This window comes from Alosa alosa, chromosome 15 (assembly GCF_017589495.1).
Source record: "Alosa alosa isolate M-15738 ecotype Scorff River chromosome 15, AALO_Geno_1.1, whole genome shotgun sequence".
NCBI classification, from domain to species: domain Eukaryota; kingdom Metazoa; phylum Chordata; class Actinopteri; order Clupeiformes; family Clupeidae; genus Alosa; species Alosa alosa.
In genome coordinates this window covers 11,672,075-11,685,953 of record NC_063203.1, presented here as the reverse complement: position 1 = coordinate 11,685,953, position 13,879 = coordinate 11,672,075, and the positions used below count along the sequence as shown (strand labels likewise).

At 47.9% G+C, this 13,879-nt stretch overlaps 1 protein-coding gene across 1 annotated transcript in view; it reads left to right on the top strand.

Annotated features, from left to right (window-relative positions):
• The window catches only part of tenm4 (teneurin transmembrane protein 4), a 175,653-nt gene that overhangs the window by 119,074 nt on the left and 42,700 nt on the right, over positions 1-13,879 (top strand). Inside the window, 5 exon segments of the mRNA XM_048264462.1 lie at positions 3,157-3,418; positions 6,005-6,272; positions 6,909-7,052; positions 8,830-9,079; positions 10,314-10,334. Coding sequence (XP_048120419.1) covers positions 3,157-3,418; positions 6,005-6,272; positions 6,909-7,052; positions 8,830-9,079; positions 10,314-10,334 — 945 coding nt within the window.

Sequence of the window (13,879 nt, the reverse complement as noted above, 5' to 3'; positions counted from 1 at the left end):
ACACACACACACACACACACCACACTCATATACAAACACACACACACACACACACACACACACTCACTCTCTCAAGCACTCACACTTCAACACGATCCAATAAAATAAAAGTGTTCATGCATTCACACCCCAGGTCTATTTCTACTCCTCTCACCTCCTCTACGGTAGGTAGGTGAGAGACGATCATTATCACACACCATTTGGGATGTGGTTTGTAAATACTCACAAATGATAAATGATGAAACACAGACTCAACCTCATCTCTCTCTCTCTCTCTCTCTCTCTCTCTCTCTCTCTCTCTCTCTTTTTTTTTTGTTTTCTTTCTTTCTTTCTTTCTTTCTTTCTCTCTCTCCTCATGTTGTATTCTGTCTGTGGTTCTGTCTCTACCTCTCCTGGTTGTGAAGTGGCTCTTTATCACGGTCATTCCGTGTAGTGCCTTTCTTCCCCCACTCTTCCGCAGCCCTTCACATCTGGCTGCACTCATCCACACCCCTCCTGCTTTCTAGCTCCTTCTCATTTATCCCTCACTCTCTTTTTTCTCTGTTCAACTGGGCCCACTCCCCCCCCACCTCTCTCTCTCTTTGATGATGAACTGGTTCCACTCCTATCATTCTCTTTCTCTATGTTCAAATGGGCCCACTCCTCTCTCTCTCTCTCTCTCTCTCTCTCTCTCTCTCTGTTCAACTGGGCCCTCCCTTTTCTTCATTTCTTCATTTCTTCACAATCATTAACCATCTGTGATTTTCATGCCCCTCCCTGTCTTCGTTCTTTCTTTCTTTTTCTACCTCTCTTTATCCTCTCTGCACCTCTGCACCTTTTCTCTTTCTCTCCTTTCTCTTCTCCTTCTCTTTTCCTCTGGGCTTCCCCAGAGTTGTGCAGTTAGTTCTGCCTCTCCTCTCTCCTTTTGTCTTCCTTTATGTCTATCACTCTGCCTCTCCCTCTCTCTTTCTTTCCCGATCTCTCTTCCTGTACACCTCCCCAGCATACCTGCAAACACTGCTCCCATCTCCCAGTCCCTCACCTAAACACACACACATACACACAAACACGCAAACACGCACACTCACTCTCTCTCACTCTTTCTGCGACTTCCCTGCAATCACCGTGAACAGACTCAGTGCAGTGTGAAATCAGAAAAGCACCTGTTCAGCCACTTCCCCCACACCCAAGCTGTCAGCCGATTGTGCTTTTTTTTTTTAATGATGTGCTCTTCATTGTCCATCATGCCTGGCTCACCAAATTGCCTCCTTGTCTACAGTATCTGCAAGAACAGCTTTTTTTTCTTTTCTTTCAGTTTTTGGGGGGGCTGATTCCTGATCTGTTGTGTTTGTAGGTGTCAGACAGGGCACAGGGTGACTCGTGGGCTTTTCCGCTTAAAAAATACAAAACAAAAACACGAACAAAAACAACAACAAAACAGACATACAGCTTATCCTCTCCCCTGACTCTCTCTACTTTTATCATAAAAGAAGAACCCCTTGCACCGGAGGCCGCGTACCGAGCTGTCGTCTAAATGTTTTTAATTACTGCTTTCAATTATTAATCTGTGGGGACGGTGTATTGACTCAGGGGTAACGTAACGCACTGTGGCTGAGTAAACGGTGGTAATGACATTCCTTCAGACCCAGAGCAGCTGCGTGCGCACTGCTGTACTGGAGGAGGACTCCATGCCCACAGGGTTTCCGCCGTGATTGATAATAGGACTGTTGAATTGCACATCGATCAGCAACCCGCCCCGTGTGTGTGTGTGTGTGGAGTGTGTTGGGATAGTGCACTGACCTCAGAAACACCATGTGGGTTCCATACCACATGCTTGGATGCGCAGGCACACATGCACACATACTGTATATACGCCTACACATAGATACTGTACACACACACAGGGAATCCACAACAATAGCAAGGACATCACAACAAGGACAGGACAGAACAGACCTTTGTTTACAGGACAGTGGTGTGTGTGTGTGTGTGTGTGTGTGTGTGTGTGTGTGTGTGTGTGTGTGTGTGTTTTTACGGGCATGGCAACAAACCAGCTTTTTTTCCCCCTGTTGTGCAAAACATGAGGGAATGGGCTTGAATTAATGTCCAGGCCGTGTGAGAGTGCTGCTGCGGTGCTTTTAGCACGGAGGCCCGGGGACCTCGTCTCCTGGCACGGGCCCTTCTCCCCGGGGCGCCACCATGACCAGGTGCTAATTGCCCGTTTCGAAAGAATGAAAAAAAGAAAACGAAGAGCTGAACTCTTTAGTCGCAGGTGTGTCTGGCTCGCAGGTGGTTTGTCACATCTCCTGTCCCCGTTCGCGGTCAGAGGATGTAACAGGTTTGTGCATCAGACACCTTTCTGGCCAGGACTGGTAGGGTTACTCCACCAGGAGAGCTGCAGGGCGAACGTGGCACAGTCGGCCCCTGATTTCACTGCGAGGCACAAAATAGGATGGAGTCCAGATATTACCAGGGGATTGATTAAGCCGCAGGCATCCGCTTGTCCCCGACCGACACATTTCATCTCCTTACCAGCTCGCGAAGCGGCCCCATTTTCAATTGGGGTACAATCGGTGGCGGCTTTAACCTGATGGCAAGGGCTCCTATCGCGCACATGAATATGTCTCCTATCAAGCACATGAATATGTCTGCATTCTTACTTTTCCCCCTCAGAGAATAATGGATTTGTGCAGAAACCCATTCAGCCGATTCCATTATAATTTCTCCTACTCAAAGCTCAATATATCAAGACGGCTGTATAATTCCATTGTATTTTGCGCATATTGTGTGCCACATTGATAAAAGACTAACTAGCGGAACAGCATAGCTTCAACCATAGGCTCTCATTTAGTGTTATAATTAATTACAACAATCATGTAATCCTTTTGGTGTTTCTTTTAGTGGGAGTGAAAAATGGCATGGCTTTATGGTGAAATGCGATTATTTTTTATTAGTAATTATTAAGTAGCACATTAATAGACTCTTGTGTGATTTCGATGATTTAAACTGAACCTTTTGCATAAGCTGCCCTTTGGTGATCTCCTTCATTGCTGCTTCGTGATGCACAGAGAGTATGTGTAAGCAGCGTGTAATAAGTGTTGAAATTGCTAATTAACTGGTGGGGGTCGCAGTGTGAGATATCTGTCCCTGAGTGTTCTGGTCGTCTCCTTTTTTCAGCTTTGACCTGGTCTCCAACGGAGGTGTGGCCATCGCGCTGCGCTTCGAGCGCGCTCCCTTCATCACCCAGGAGCACACGCTGTGGTTGCCGTGGGGACGCTTCTTCGTCATGGACACCGTTGTCATGCGCCACGAGGTCAACGACATTCCCAGCTGCGACTTGAGCAGCTTCGCCAGGCCCAGCCCCGTCGTGGCGCCCGCCCCGCTCACCGCTTTTGCGGGCACCTGTGTGGAGAGGGGCAAAATCGTACCTGAAATTCAGGTAAGACCTCCGCAGTGTCCCAATTATACCCAGCAGTCCATAGTCATCCATCATCCAACACAACATGCTCCCCACTCCCCAAACTGACTCACCATAGCCGACCACAACTACCCTCTCATATCAGTTGCCTCCAAACCTAAACCCTCAGTCACATAATTACCACCCTCATTCTCATCTACTCGTAGCCAGATCTCTGCCCCAGGCTTTCTCCTGTCCACTATCCTCAGCTGCCGCAGAGGTATGGCCATCACCCAACGCCTCCAGCTCTCCTGCACCCGAAACTCTCTTCTGTCCACTCTCTTCAAATCCACCAACTCCCAATCTCACTCCCTCCCACACACCCACTCTCATCCCACGCTAGAGTTCCCCTCAAACTCCACTCCACTCAGCTCCATCCATCCATCTCTCCCTCTCCCTCTATCCTCTCCTCATCCCCTGCACACACATCCCATGATTCACCGCCAGCGCCTCCACCTCTGGCACCACCCCCCCTCCTTCCTCCCCGCCCCCACCCACCCGCTCTGTCGCAGTTCCATCCACAAACACATCACCGCCACCCGGCCCCTGTAGTGATTCACAGCCACCCTTCTACTCCTGCCCACGCAAAACTCTCTCTCTCCCCTCAAACCCTCATCCCCAACCACCACCACCACCAACCCCACCAACCTCCACCTTCTGCTGTCGTCAAGTACACATCGCAGTCCCTACTGATCCATTCCCCCATCGTCACCGGCATCCACAACGGCGCATCACCAAGTGGCGGTTGAGTCGGCACTGATTCACGGCGTCCGCCTGGCAGGCGGTGATGGAGGGCCCAGGGCTGGGTGGGGTGAGTGCGTGAAGAAGCCAGCGAGATTGCGGGAGAGCATACATCACGGCCCGGGTGGAACAGTAACTCAGCCGAGTGGCAGCGGCGGGATTTTATCTCCGGCGCGTAATTGGTCGGAGGCTACCGTTTCCAATTTGCCTCGCACGTATTGTGCCTGCACGTGGTGGCGATAATTACATTTTGCCAGGGAAGAAGGAGACCTGGCTGTCCTCTGTCGTTTTTTTTGTCTTCTTCACCCTCTACAGATGAGGTTTGCATGGGGCAGGTGAAAAGGCTGTTGTTCCTGTTTCCCAGTGGTAATTGTTGTTGTAATTGTATGTATGTGGGCGATAACTGTTGTTTGCATCCCATGTTTATTCCATGTGTGTGCATCCCCACATTCATTCAGCACCTGTCCTTTCAAACCCATTGTGTGTCATTGTGCATGAACAATATATTTTCACATGTGTGTGCATGTGTGTATGTGTGTGTATGTATCGAATGTTTTAGCACCCTGCTACCCTCACCCCCCCAATCATCCTTGAAAATTACTTTGTCTTCCACTATGGTTTACAAGATTAATGACTTCCCACTGTATCTGGCCTGCAGTCTGGACTATTAATAACTTCAGGAGACTCTTCTGTGAACACACACACACACACACACACACACATATGCACACACACAAACTCACACACACACACATTCTCTGGCCACCTCCCCCATCCCCCAACTTTCCCACACTGGCCAATTTGCCACCTCTGCTGAAGGGTTATGCTGATCAATCTCACAACTCCCTCCCCCAACACACACACACACCAGCCCCTGACATTTAGTAGCACAGGCGTGTTAATAATCACAGACCTCCTCGGCTGCCTGATGGCCTCCAGCGTAGCTGTGCCGTCTGCAGCATTAATTGGCCAGCCCTGACCTCGTTGTGTAGGTGAGTCGAAGTGACCGGCACAGCAGGCTGCTTCGAGAGGCAGCGGCGGGCCTTTGAACCACAGTGCTCCTGCTGGTTGCCTGCATGACCGTAAAAAAGAAATGAGTGCAACTGCAGCGATGGGTGCCTCACTACAGCCTGCCCAAACAGCTGGAGGGCTGGGATGGCTTGCTGCAGACAGTCGATGCATACGAGGTCCAGACGCCGCGCAGCGGTCAGATATGGATTGGACGGTATTGATGAGCCGGTGGAGACAGCCCGATGTTGGGGAAAAAAAGTAATTTCAAAGCACTCGAAAGGTTACGTGGACAAGCAGGTGAAGCTGTCGGGTCAACTGCTACAAGCAGGCAGAATTGAAATCTGCATTTCCAAAGAAAATGCAGACGAGCTAGAAACGCCTACATCAACTCTGATTTTCTTTGGCATCTTCTGATGAACTGATGAAATGGGTCAATTGCTCAGTTGTACAAGACTTGTGCTTTCAACTTTGTTTAAAATCCTGTATGTAAATACAGTATGTATTGCATTACTGTAGTTAGACTCAAGGAGTGCTGATTGAAAACTCCTAATTAACAAAAATTAACATGCCTTAACATACGTAACCTTTTCATATGTGGCAAACTTCCGCTAATTACTTTCACATGCAGTTTAGTGTTAATTAATTCAGTAAGTGTTAATTAGCCATATATTCCTCTTGGAGAACTACACATTTCTCTTTAAAGAGAGCAGACAAATCTATTCCCAACAGTGTGTAAAAAAATCAGGAAAGTCTCAAATGTCCACGTGACTGCTTTGCTGAAAACGATTAATTAACGTTCTCCGCTCCTTTTCCCAGGCCTTGCAGTCGGAGGTGCGGATCCCCGGCACGGACATGCGTCTCAGCTATCTGAGCAGCCGGACAGCGGGCTACAAGTCGCTCTTGCGGGTGACCCTCACCCACGCCGTCATCCCCTTCAACCTGATGAAGGTGCACCTGATGGTGGCCGTGGAGGGGCGGCTCTTCAGGAAGTGGTTTCCCTCCGCGCCCAACCTGCTGTATGACTTCCTGTGGGACAAGACAGACGTTTACAGCCAGAAGGTGTATGGCTTGTCAGAGGCCTTTGGTAAGTCTGACAGCCTTGGATTGCTTGTCTCTGTTTTTTCTTTTCCATAACGGCTTTTCCCCTATTTTCTGTTTACTTTTACCTTTTCTCCTTAGATTATTTTTTGCTAACCAATAATTTTGACACTAGCGTAGCACATCTGCCATTTTGGCAGTTTATTCCTCCAGAGAGGCATTACGATAAACAACCATTCCGTTTGATTTGACATGAGCCACAGTGAAAAATGTGTTGAAGTGTACAGGAAAATGCACTCTAGGTTGACAAGCAGCTAGAAGCAGGGCGTGCACACACACACACACACACACACACACACACACACACACACACACACACACACACACACACACACACACACACACACACACACACACACACGCGCGCGCATGCGCACGTTGGCATGCGTCCCCCACTAGATGCTCGACTAGTCACCTCAACTGACATGATTACAGAGGAGTGTTAAGAGTGTGTCTGCAGTTAATGTCCCCCTCACACGCAACCAAGGTGGCGCGCCACTACTGACTGGCAGATAGTCTCTCTCTCTCTCTCTCTCTCTTTCTCTCTCTCTCCACCTCTCCCTCTCTCTCCTGTGTCCACTGAGCTTCTCTCTCTGTTCCCTCCTTTCCCCCTCTCCCTCAGTGTCTGTTGGCTATGAATACGAGTCCTGTCCAGATCTCATCCTCTGGGAGAAGAGGACGGCCGTGCTCCAGGGCTACGAGACCACCGCATCCAAGCTGGGCGGATGGTCCCTGGACAAGCACCATGCCCTGAACATCCAGAGCGGTGAGTAGAGCCCTCCTGTTATCAGCAGACGCCATTTTCTTTAGCTCCAGCTTTTTAATGGTCAACATACAGTTTAACAACAGTCTTCCAACTTGATTTAATGGTTTGTTCAACTAAAATAAAAGGCACTTGCATAATGTTTATTTATTTACTTTCTTAATTTCCAATTTTTTGTAACAGTTTTGACTGAATTATTTATAATACATATGTGCTGTAGATACACTGCACCACACGTTTCCGCTTATGGTCATGGCTGACACTGTGATTAATCAGAACTGTTCCGTATGTTCACCGTGGTTCGTACATTTTACGCTTGGCTGCATATTGGGTCTGCTTCAGCTTGAGGTCAACTTCCGGTTTCTGAATGCAAGAGTAGGCGACCACACACCCGTACATCGTGCGTTCTGTGCCTGGCCCCCGCCAGCAGGAAATCCCCTCCGCCGCCTGCCAATGGGGCTCATCGGAGCAAATGAGGCGTGAGTGGATGAGAGCAGCTTGAGCAGGTGGCCCACCCATCCATCGCTCCATCACCCCCCCAACCACCCTCAACCACCCCCACCATACAGAGCCAAAAGCCATCTCCACTGTCTCTCTCTCTCTCTCTCTCTCTCTCTCTCTCTCTCTTCTCTTCCTTTTCTCTTTTTTGGCCTCATCTCTATCTCCCTTTCACTCATTACCATACTCTCCTCCTTTCCTCTGCCTCTGTTCCTTCCTTCTCTCCCTCCCTCTCATTAAGGTCTTTCAGCATCTCTCCATCTTTCTCAGCTCTCCCTTGCTGCCACTTTCTACTTCTCTTCATGATCTCACTTTAGCATCCGATTCCCCTCCCTACTGTGGTCAGCCTTTTACCTGGGCCTCCGCTCGGCTCTTCTCGCACATGCTACTATTTTCAGTCGGCCTTAACATGACCGCTGACTCGTGGCAGCCCTCTCCAAATCCAATCGAGGGTGGAGGGGACGCTTGGCTGGACTCCACGCACTGCGGATAGGCTAAGGGCCTTTAACACTCCCCACAGTCATCCATCCGTATGTGGCCTGTAGTAAGAGAAAGAAAGATGGTGCCTTTTATGCCCTTTTTATTTCCCTCTTTCCCTCGATGTTGTCAATGTTCTCATTGTTATTGTACAAATTGTTATGCTGTTTCTTTTGTGCTTTTGCAACACTTTACCTACAGTCATGCTAATAAACCAACATTGAATTGAATTGAATTGAATTGAATTGAATTGAATTGAATTGGTGAGAAAAAGAAAGAGTTGAGTGGAGGAGAGGAAGAGGGAGAGAGTAACTGTAGTTGTCCACGGAAACTAATACAGAATTGAAGGGGGTTTGAGAGTTTTTTTTTTTTCCTTGTTGTAAATACATTCCGCATTCAAAGCTACTGTCTATGAAGGAGAGTCATTGAGCTCGGCAAGATTCACACTTGTTTAGCTGCGGTGATGAGGTTTTTAGGCGGAACTGTATCAACCCTGATGCAGGGAGCATTCCCCCAGCTCCCTCCTCAAACTCACACACACCGACACGCACAGCACACACACACAACACACACACTCTCACACATACACACACACTCACACTCATCCAGTCAAGCAGCTTTTGCGCGGGAGTGTCAGTAATTGAATCATTGAATCAAAAGCAGGATGGAGTTATAAATTTCCCCTCCCTTTATCTCCCTCTCTCTCTCTCTCTCTCTCTCTCTCTCTCCTTTCTCTCTCTCTCTCTCTCTCTCTCTCTCTCTCTCTCTCTCTCTCTCTCTCTCTCTCTCTCTCTCTCTCTCATAGGCATTCTCCACAAAGGCAATGGTGAGAATGTGTTCATTTCCCAGCAGCCCCCTGTGATTGGGAGCATTATGGGTAACGGGCGGAGGCGAAGCATCTCCTGCCCCAGCTGCAACGGTCTGGCAGACGGCAACAAGCTACTGGCGCCGGTGGCGCTGGCGTGCGGGTCGGACGGCAGCCTGTACGTGGGCGACTTTAACTACGTGCGACGCATCTTCACCACGGGCAATGTCACCAGCGTGCTGGAGCTCAGGTAAACACAACACACACACACACACACACACACACACACACACACACATGCACAACAACACACACACACACACACACACACAACACATACATATACAGTATATAGATATATACATTCACACAGACAAACATTGATACAGTAAATAACACTTCTCACAACTCTCACATTCACAAAAATACAGGTTATCCTACAAATGCATTCGTAAGCAGCTTGCACCTTGGCAGTCCTACTCGCAAAACACATATTAACACACACACACACACATATTAACACACATGCTGTCACACAATTTGCAAGCACACATGTAAGCACCCACATGCACATGTTTCCCGCTGATGGGTTAGTGGACATTGTTTGCTACATGATTTTGCTGTTGCATGTCTTCATGGGTCACAAACCAGTGAGCACAATCATTAAGTTCTAAATAGCCTCTCCCAGGACCCAGCCTGGACAGTCCCGATTTAGTAACCTGTGCTTAGAAGTAGGCCATGGTGCCTGTTTCAGAGGCTTTTGTAGGACCTACTGAAAGGTTGCCTGTAGCTAGTTGCAACTCACCCCGCTGGAGTTGCACCTCTATAAATGTCCACTGCAGGTGCCCTAGCTTAAAGATGCTGTAAGTGATATGACCACTTCCTGATGACTTTCACCTGACTTGGCCATTTTCATGGATGTTTACACTCTGGCTAATTGGCAGACAGGACTGCCTGGCAACATACCTGATTGGCTAACACAGATGGGATGTCAAAATGTCAATGTATAATCAAAATATATATCTGCCTAGTTTACCAATGAGTATTTCAAAAAGCTTACAGCAGCTTTAAGCTTGGTGTCACTCCGTGATGATGCATTCTATTTAGACTTTTCAACATCCACTAATATAATAAAACTCTCATAGTTGAATTTCACAGGGTTGGTATTCAGTGTTGTCGAGTAGTATTAAAACATGAACTACTGTAATGTGCTAAGAGTATACAATCAACAGCATATTGAGTCTGTTGTTATCCCATTCAAAGAATCCTTTGGCCTGAGGGCTTATTCTGATAATAACAAAAAAGCAATACAATCTTAACAGTTGACACAGTTTATGAAGTAAATGCATTATTATTTGTTGTTATTATTAGCTGGCACAAAACCCATGAAGTGATCCACACTGAATACTAACCTCTATGTCTAACATTTTCTCTCTTATACCTCTCTCTCTTTCCTTCTCTGCTGCACCTCTTTATGTGGACAGAAATAAAGAATACAGGCATAGGTAAGATGCCATCAATTGTATAAACATCTCTGGTGGTATTGTTACATTGACATTATTCTGCATATTAATAAGTGCTTGGGTATGTGAATGTTAATGAATGATGGAGAACTGCTGACAGCTGTTGCACTGTGGCCTCCCACGATCCGTCTGCTCTCTGTCGCAATAGCCTCACAAACACGGACATCAGCAAAACTTAAATTCTGATGGAAGAGACTTACTAGGGTCACCGGAAGGCAGATGGGGAGGGTTGCGGTTGTGTGTGTGTGTGTGTGTGTGTGTGTGTGTGGGGGGGGGGGAGGGGGTTGTGGACTTAGTGAAGCTCTGTCGCAGGTTTGAAATATTCAGGACACCCCCAGGGAGGTGAGCTTTTATGAAGAACTTAATCGCTCTCTTCCGCTGCACAGACAAGTGTGTTTCACTCAGAGTGAAGCGACGTTCAGTGAAACATGGCACGGCATGGATATGGCCCATTCACCAACTGTTTATTATTAATAGTAGTAGCAGGAGGAGTAGTAGGATCAGTTGGGAGGAATTAAGGGCCGTTCACACCAAGAACAGTAACTATAACGATAACCGCAAAAAAAAAAAAAAATTCTAGTTCATATGAATGCCTACGTCCACACATAAACTATAACGATAGGAAGAACGATATCGTTGGGGATCACTTTCAGAATAATAAAAAGCTGACAGCCAATCAGAATCCATCCAATTTTAGTCATCACTTTCATCGACACAAAGAGAGACTTTCCTTATCGTTGGTCAGTGTAGATGCTTTTATCGTTATAGTTATCGTTATCGTTTCTGGTGTGAACGGCCCTCAAGAGGAGTAGTAGTAGTAGTAGGAGAAGGAGGAGTAGGAGTATTATTCACGTGCCTCCTGAGAATGTGCTCCTGTTGGAGGAGAAAACACCACAACACAATCAGCTCCTGTGGTAGAGTGATGAGTAACGGCGCTAATGGTGCATTGTGGGTTATAAGACACTGTAAATATAGGCTGTGCTCTGAAATATATTCGTAGCTGAGATGCACAGCGGAGCCCTCATAATCGCACCGGCTGTCAGTCAAACGTCGGCCCGCTCCGGCTGCATGACTGACAGCTGAGGAGTGTTGTGCTCAGGTGCCCAGGGGAGTTCCTGCCACACACACACACACACACACACACACACACACTTTGAATAAAGGCCTACGTGGGTAAGGAGCTGGCGATTGATTTCCACTTCAGAGGGTCGTGACTCCCGTGGCAGCAGCAGCCGGTGCCACTGCCGTTACCGCCACTCAGGAGACGAAAGGGGGATGATGCGTCGCGTCTGTTATTCACATGTTCAGATGCCAACGGCAGAGCATACGGGGAACATCCAGCAGATGTCCCGCCTCTTCGCTCACGGTCAACCCACAAAGACACTCAGATACACACACACACACACACACACACGCATACATTTACACACACACATACATTTACACACACACACTTCTTCAAATCGAGTTCAACTGAAAGGCATGACAAAGGGACTGGACAGGCTACTTTATTCGGATTCGGGTATCCATTCAGTTCTCCCCTCAGAGGCGCGACACTGTGTTTACTGCTGCTGTAAAATCTCCCAGGCTCTGCTGACAGAGTATAGAGATAGGCCAGATAACCAGCACTGGCTTGACTGCAGTGTCTGAACCATAGTTTTTTTTTTTTTTTTTTTGATATTTTTTTTTTTGGAGTATCTCTCTTATCAGAAGCCATGCAAGCCGTTTGGCAGATATGCCAGCTATCTTGTAGCTCCTGTGTTAGTAAGGAGGGAGGGAGGAGAGTGATGCTCCGAAACTCAGAGAAGATTTTCTCACGGAGCAGCATTCATCCGTGGACAAATTCGGGAGGAAGTGCTGTCAGGTTGTTGGGCAGTGGTTACCGGAGTGTGTGTGCTTTAAGACTATGACAAACAGGATGATCCCATCGCCGTGTGCGGTGACCCCACGTTAGTCCCAGGCAGCAAGCTGGCCTTACACACACACACACACACACACACACACACACACACACACACACACACACACATACTTACACTACACACAAACATGCACACACACATAGACACATACATGCACACACACACACACACACACACACACATACTCTCTCTCTCTCTCACACAGACACACACACACACACGTCGACATGTACACAGACACAGGCACACAAGTAGCCTCCATACCTACCCCATGTCCCACACTGTTACGGCAGCATGCAGGGAAATCCAATTATCTGCACCAACCCTGCGCCATGCCATTGTTGAATATAGATGAAGTCTGTGGCTGCCGCGACTGAAGGTCAAGCTGTTCTCCTCATTTCCCGTGCCCACCAGGAGCTAGCCCTTACCTCCTCTCTCCCACTCTCTCACCTCCTTTCTCCCACTCTCTCACCTCCTCTCTCTCACCTCCTCTCTCTCACCTCCTCTCTCCCACTCTCTCACCTCCTCTCTCTCACCTCCTCTCTCCCACTCTCTCTCATCCTCTCTCTCCTCTCGCTATTTCCTCTCTTCTCCTTTCTGCTCCTTTCATCTTGACTACCTCCAGATTACCAAATCCCTGCAAACAGGAGCAAAATAGGCTAAGCATTGTAGGACAGACAGAAGCATTTGGTCCCTATTCTTGTAAGACCCCCTTCTCTCTCTCTCTCTCTCTCTCTCTCTCTCTCTCTCTCTCTCTCTCTCTCTCTCTCTGTGTGTCTCTTCTTTCTCTATCTCTCTCTCTGTTTCTCCTTTCTCCATCTCTCTCTTTCTCTATCTCTCTCTCTCTGTCTCTTCTTTCTCTCTCCTCTCCCTTTATTCTTTTATTCTCTGCCTTTTTGTTAAGGACAAAGACTGTTTTGAGCAGAAACCTTTAAACCAAAAATGGAGGAGGGGAAAGTCAGTCAGTTCGGTTAGTGGGTTAGATGTGACAGGGTAGCCCCCGGTCAGGCAAAGTGTCCTGTCTTCACCCATCCACAGAAGGTCAATTGTCACGAGCAGTAATGTATCGAAGCTGACAGTGCCACAGACCTACTGGTGCCCCCTGCTCGTGCAGTCATGAGGAGATGGGCTGTGGCACTCTCACGCCTCCAGAAAAAAAGGTTGTTTTAACCGCCTATCTCTCTATCTCTCTATTTCTCTCTCTTTCCCTCTCTCTCAATCTCTTTTTCTCTCACTTTCTCTATTTCACTCTTTCTATCTCTTTTCCTTTTTAGCTTTTTTTAAATATTTTTCTCTTGCAAACAATCTCTTCCTCACGCTCTCTCTCTCTCCCTCTGTCCCTCTTTCATTTCCTCCTTCTCATTTGTTCCACTGCTGTTCCTCCCTTTCTAAGCGTGTTTGAAGCCTGCCTCCTCAGACAGATTGGGGCGGTAATGATGATGGTGTTTGGCAGAACTGTGCTGCATCAGGGCCGCATGACTGAAGTCATCTTTAAGGTGCCACCAGGCAGGAAGTCAGCCATCTCCTTGTTTGTGCACACACACAGGAGCTCCGTCTCCACTGTTGTTTTCTCTTTGTTTTTCCTCCAGATGTCAGGGTCTTGCG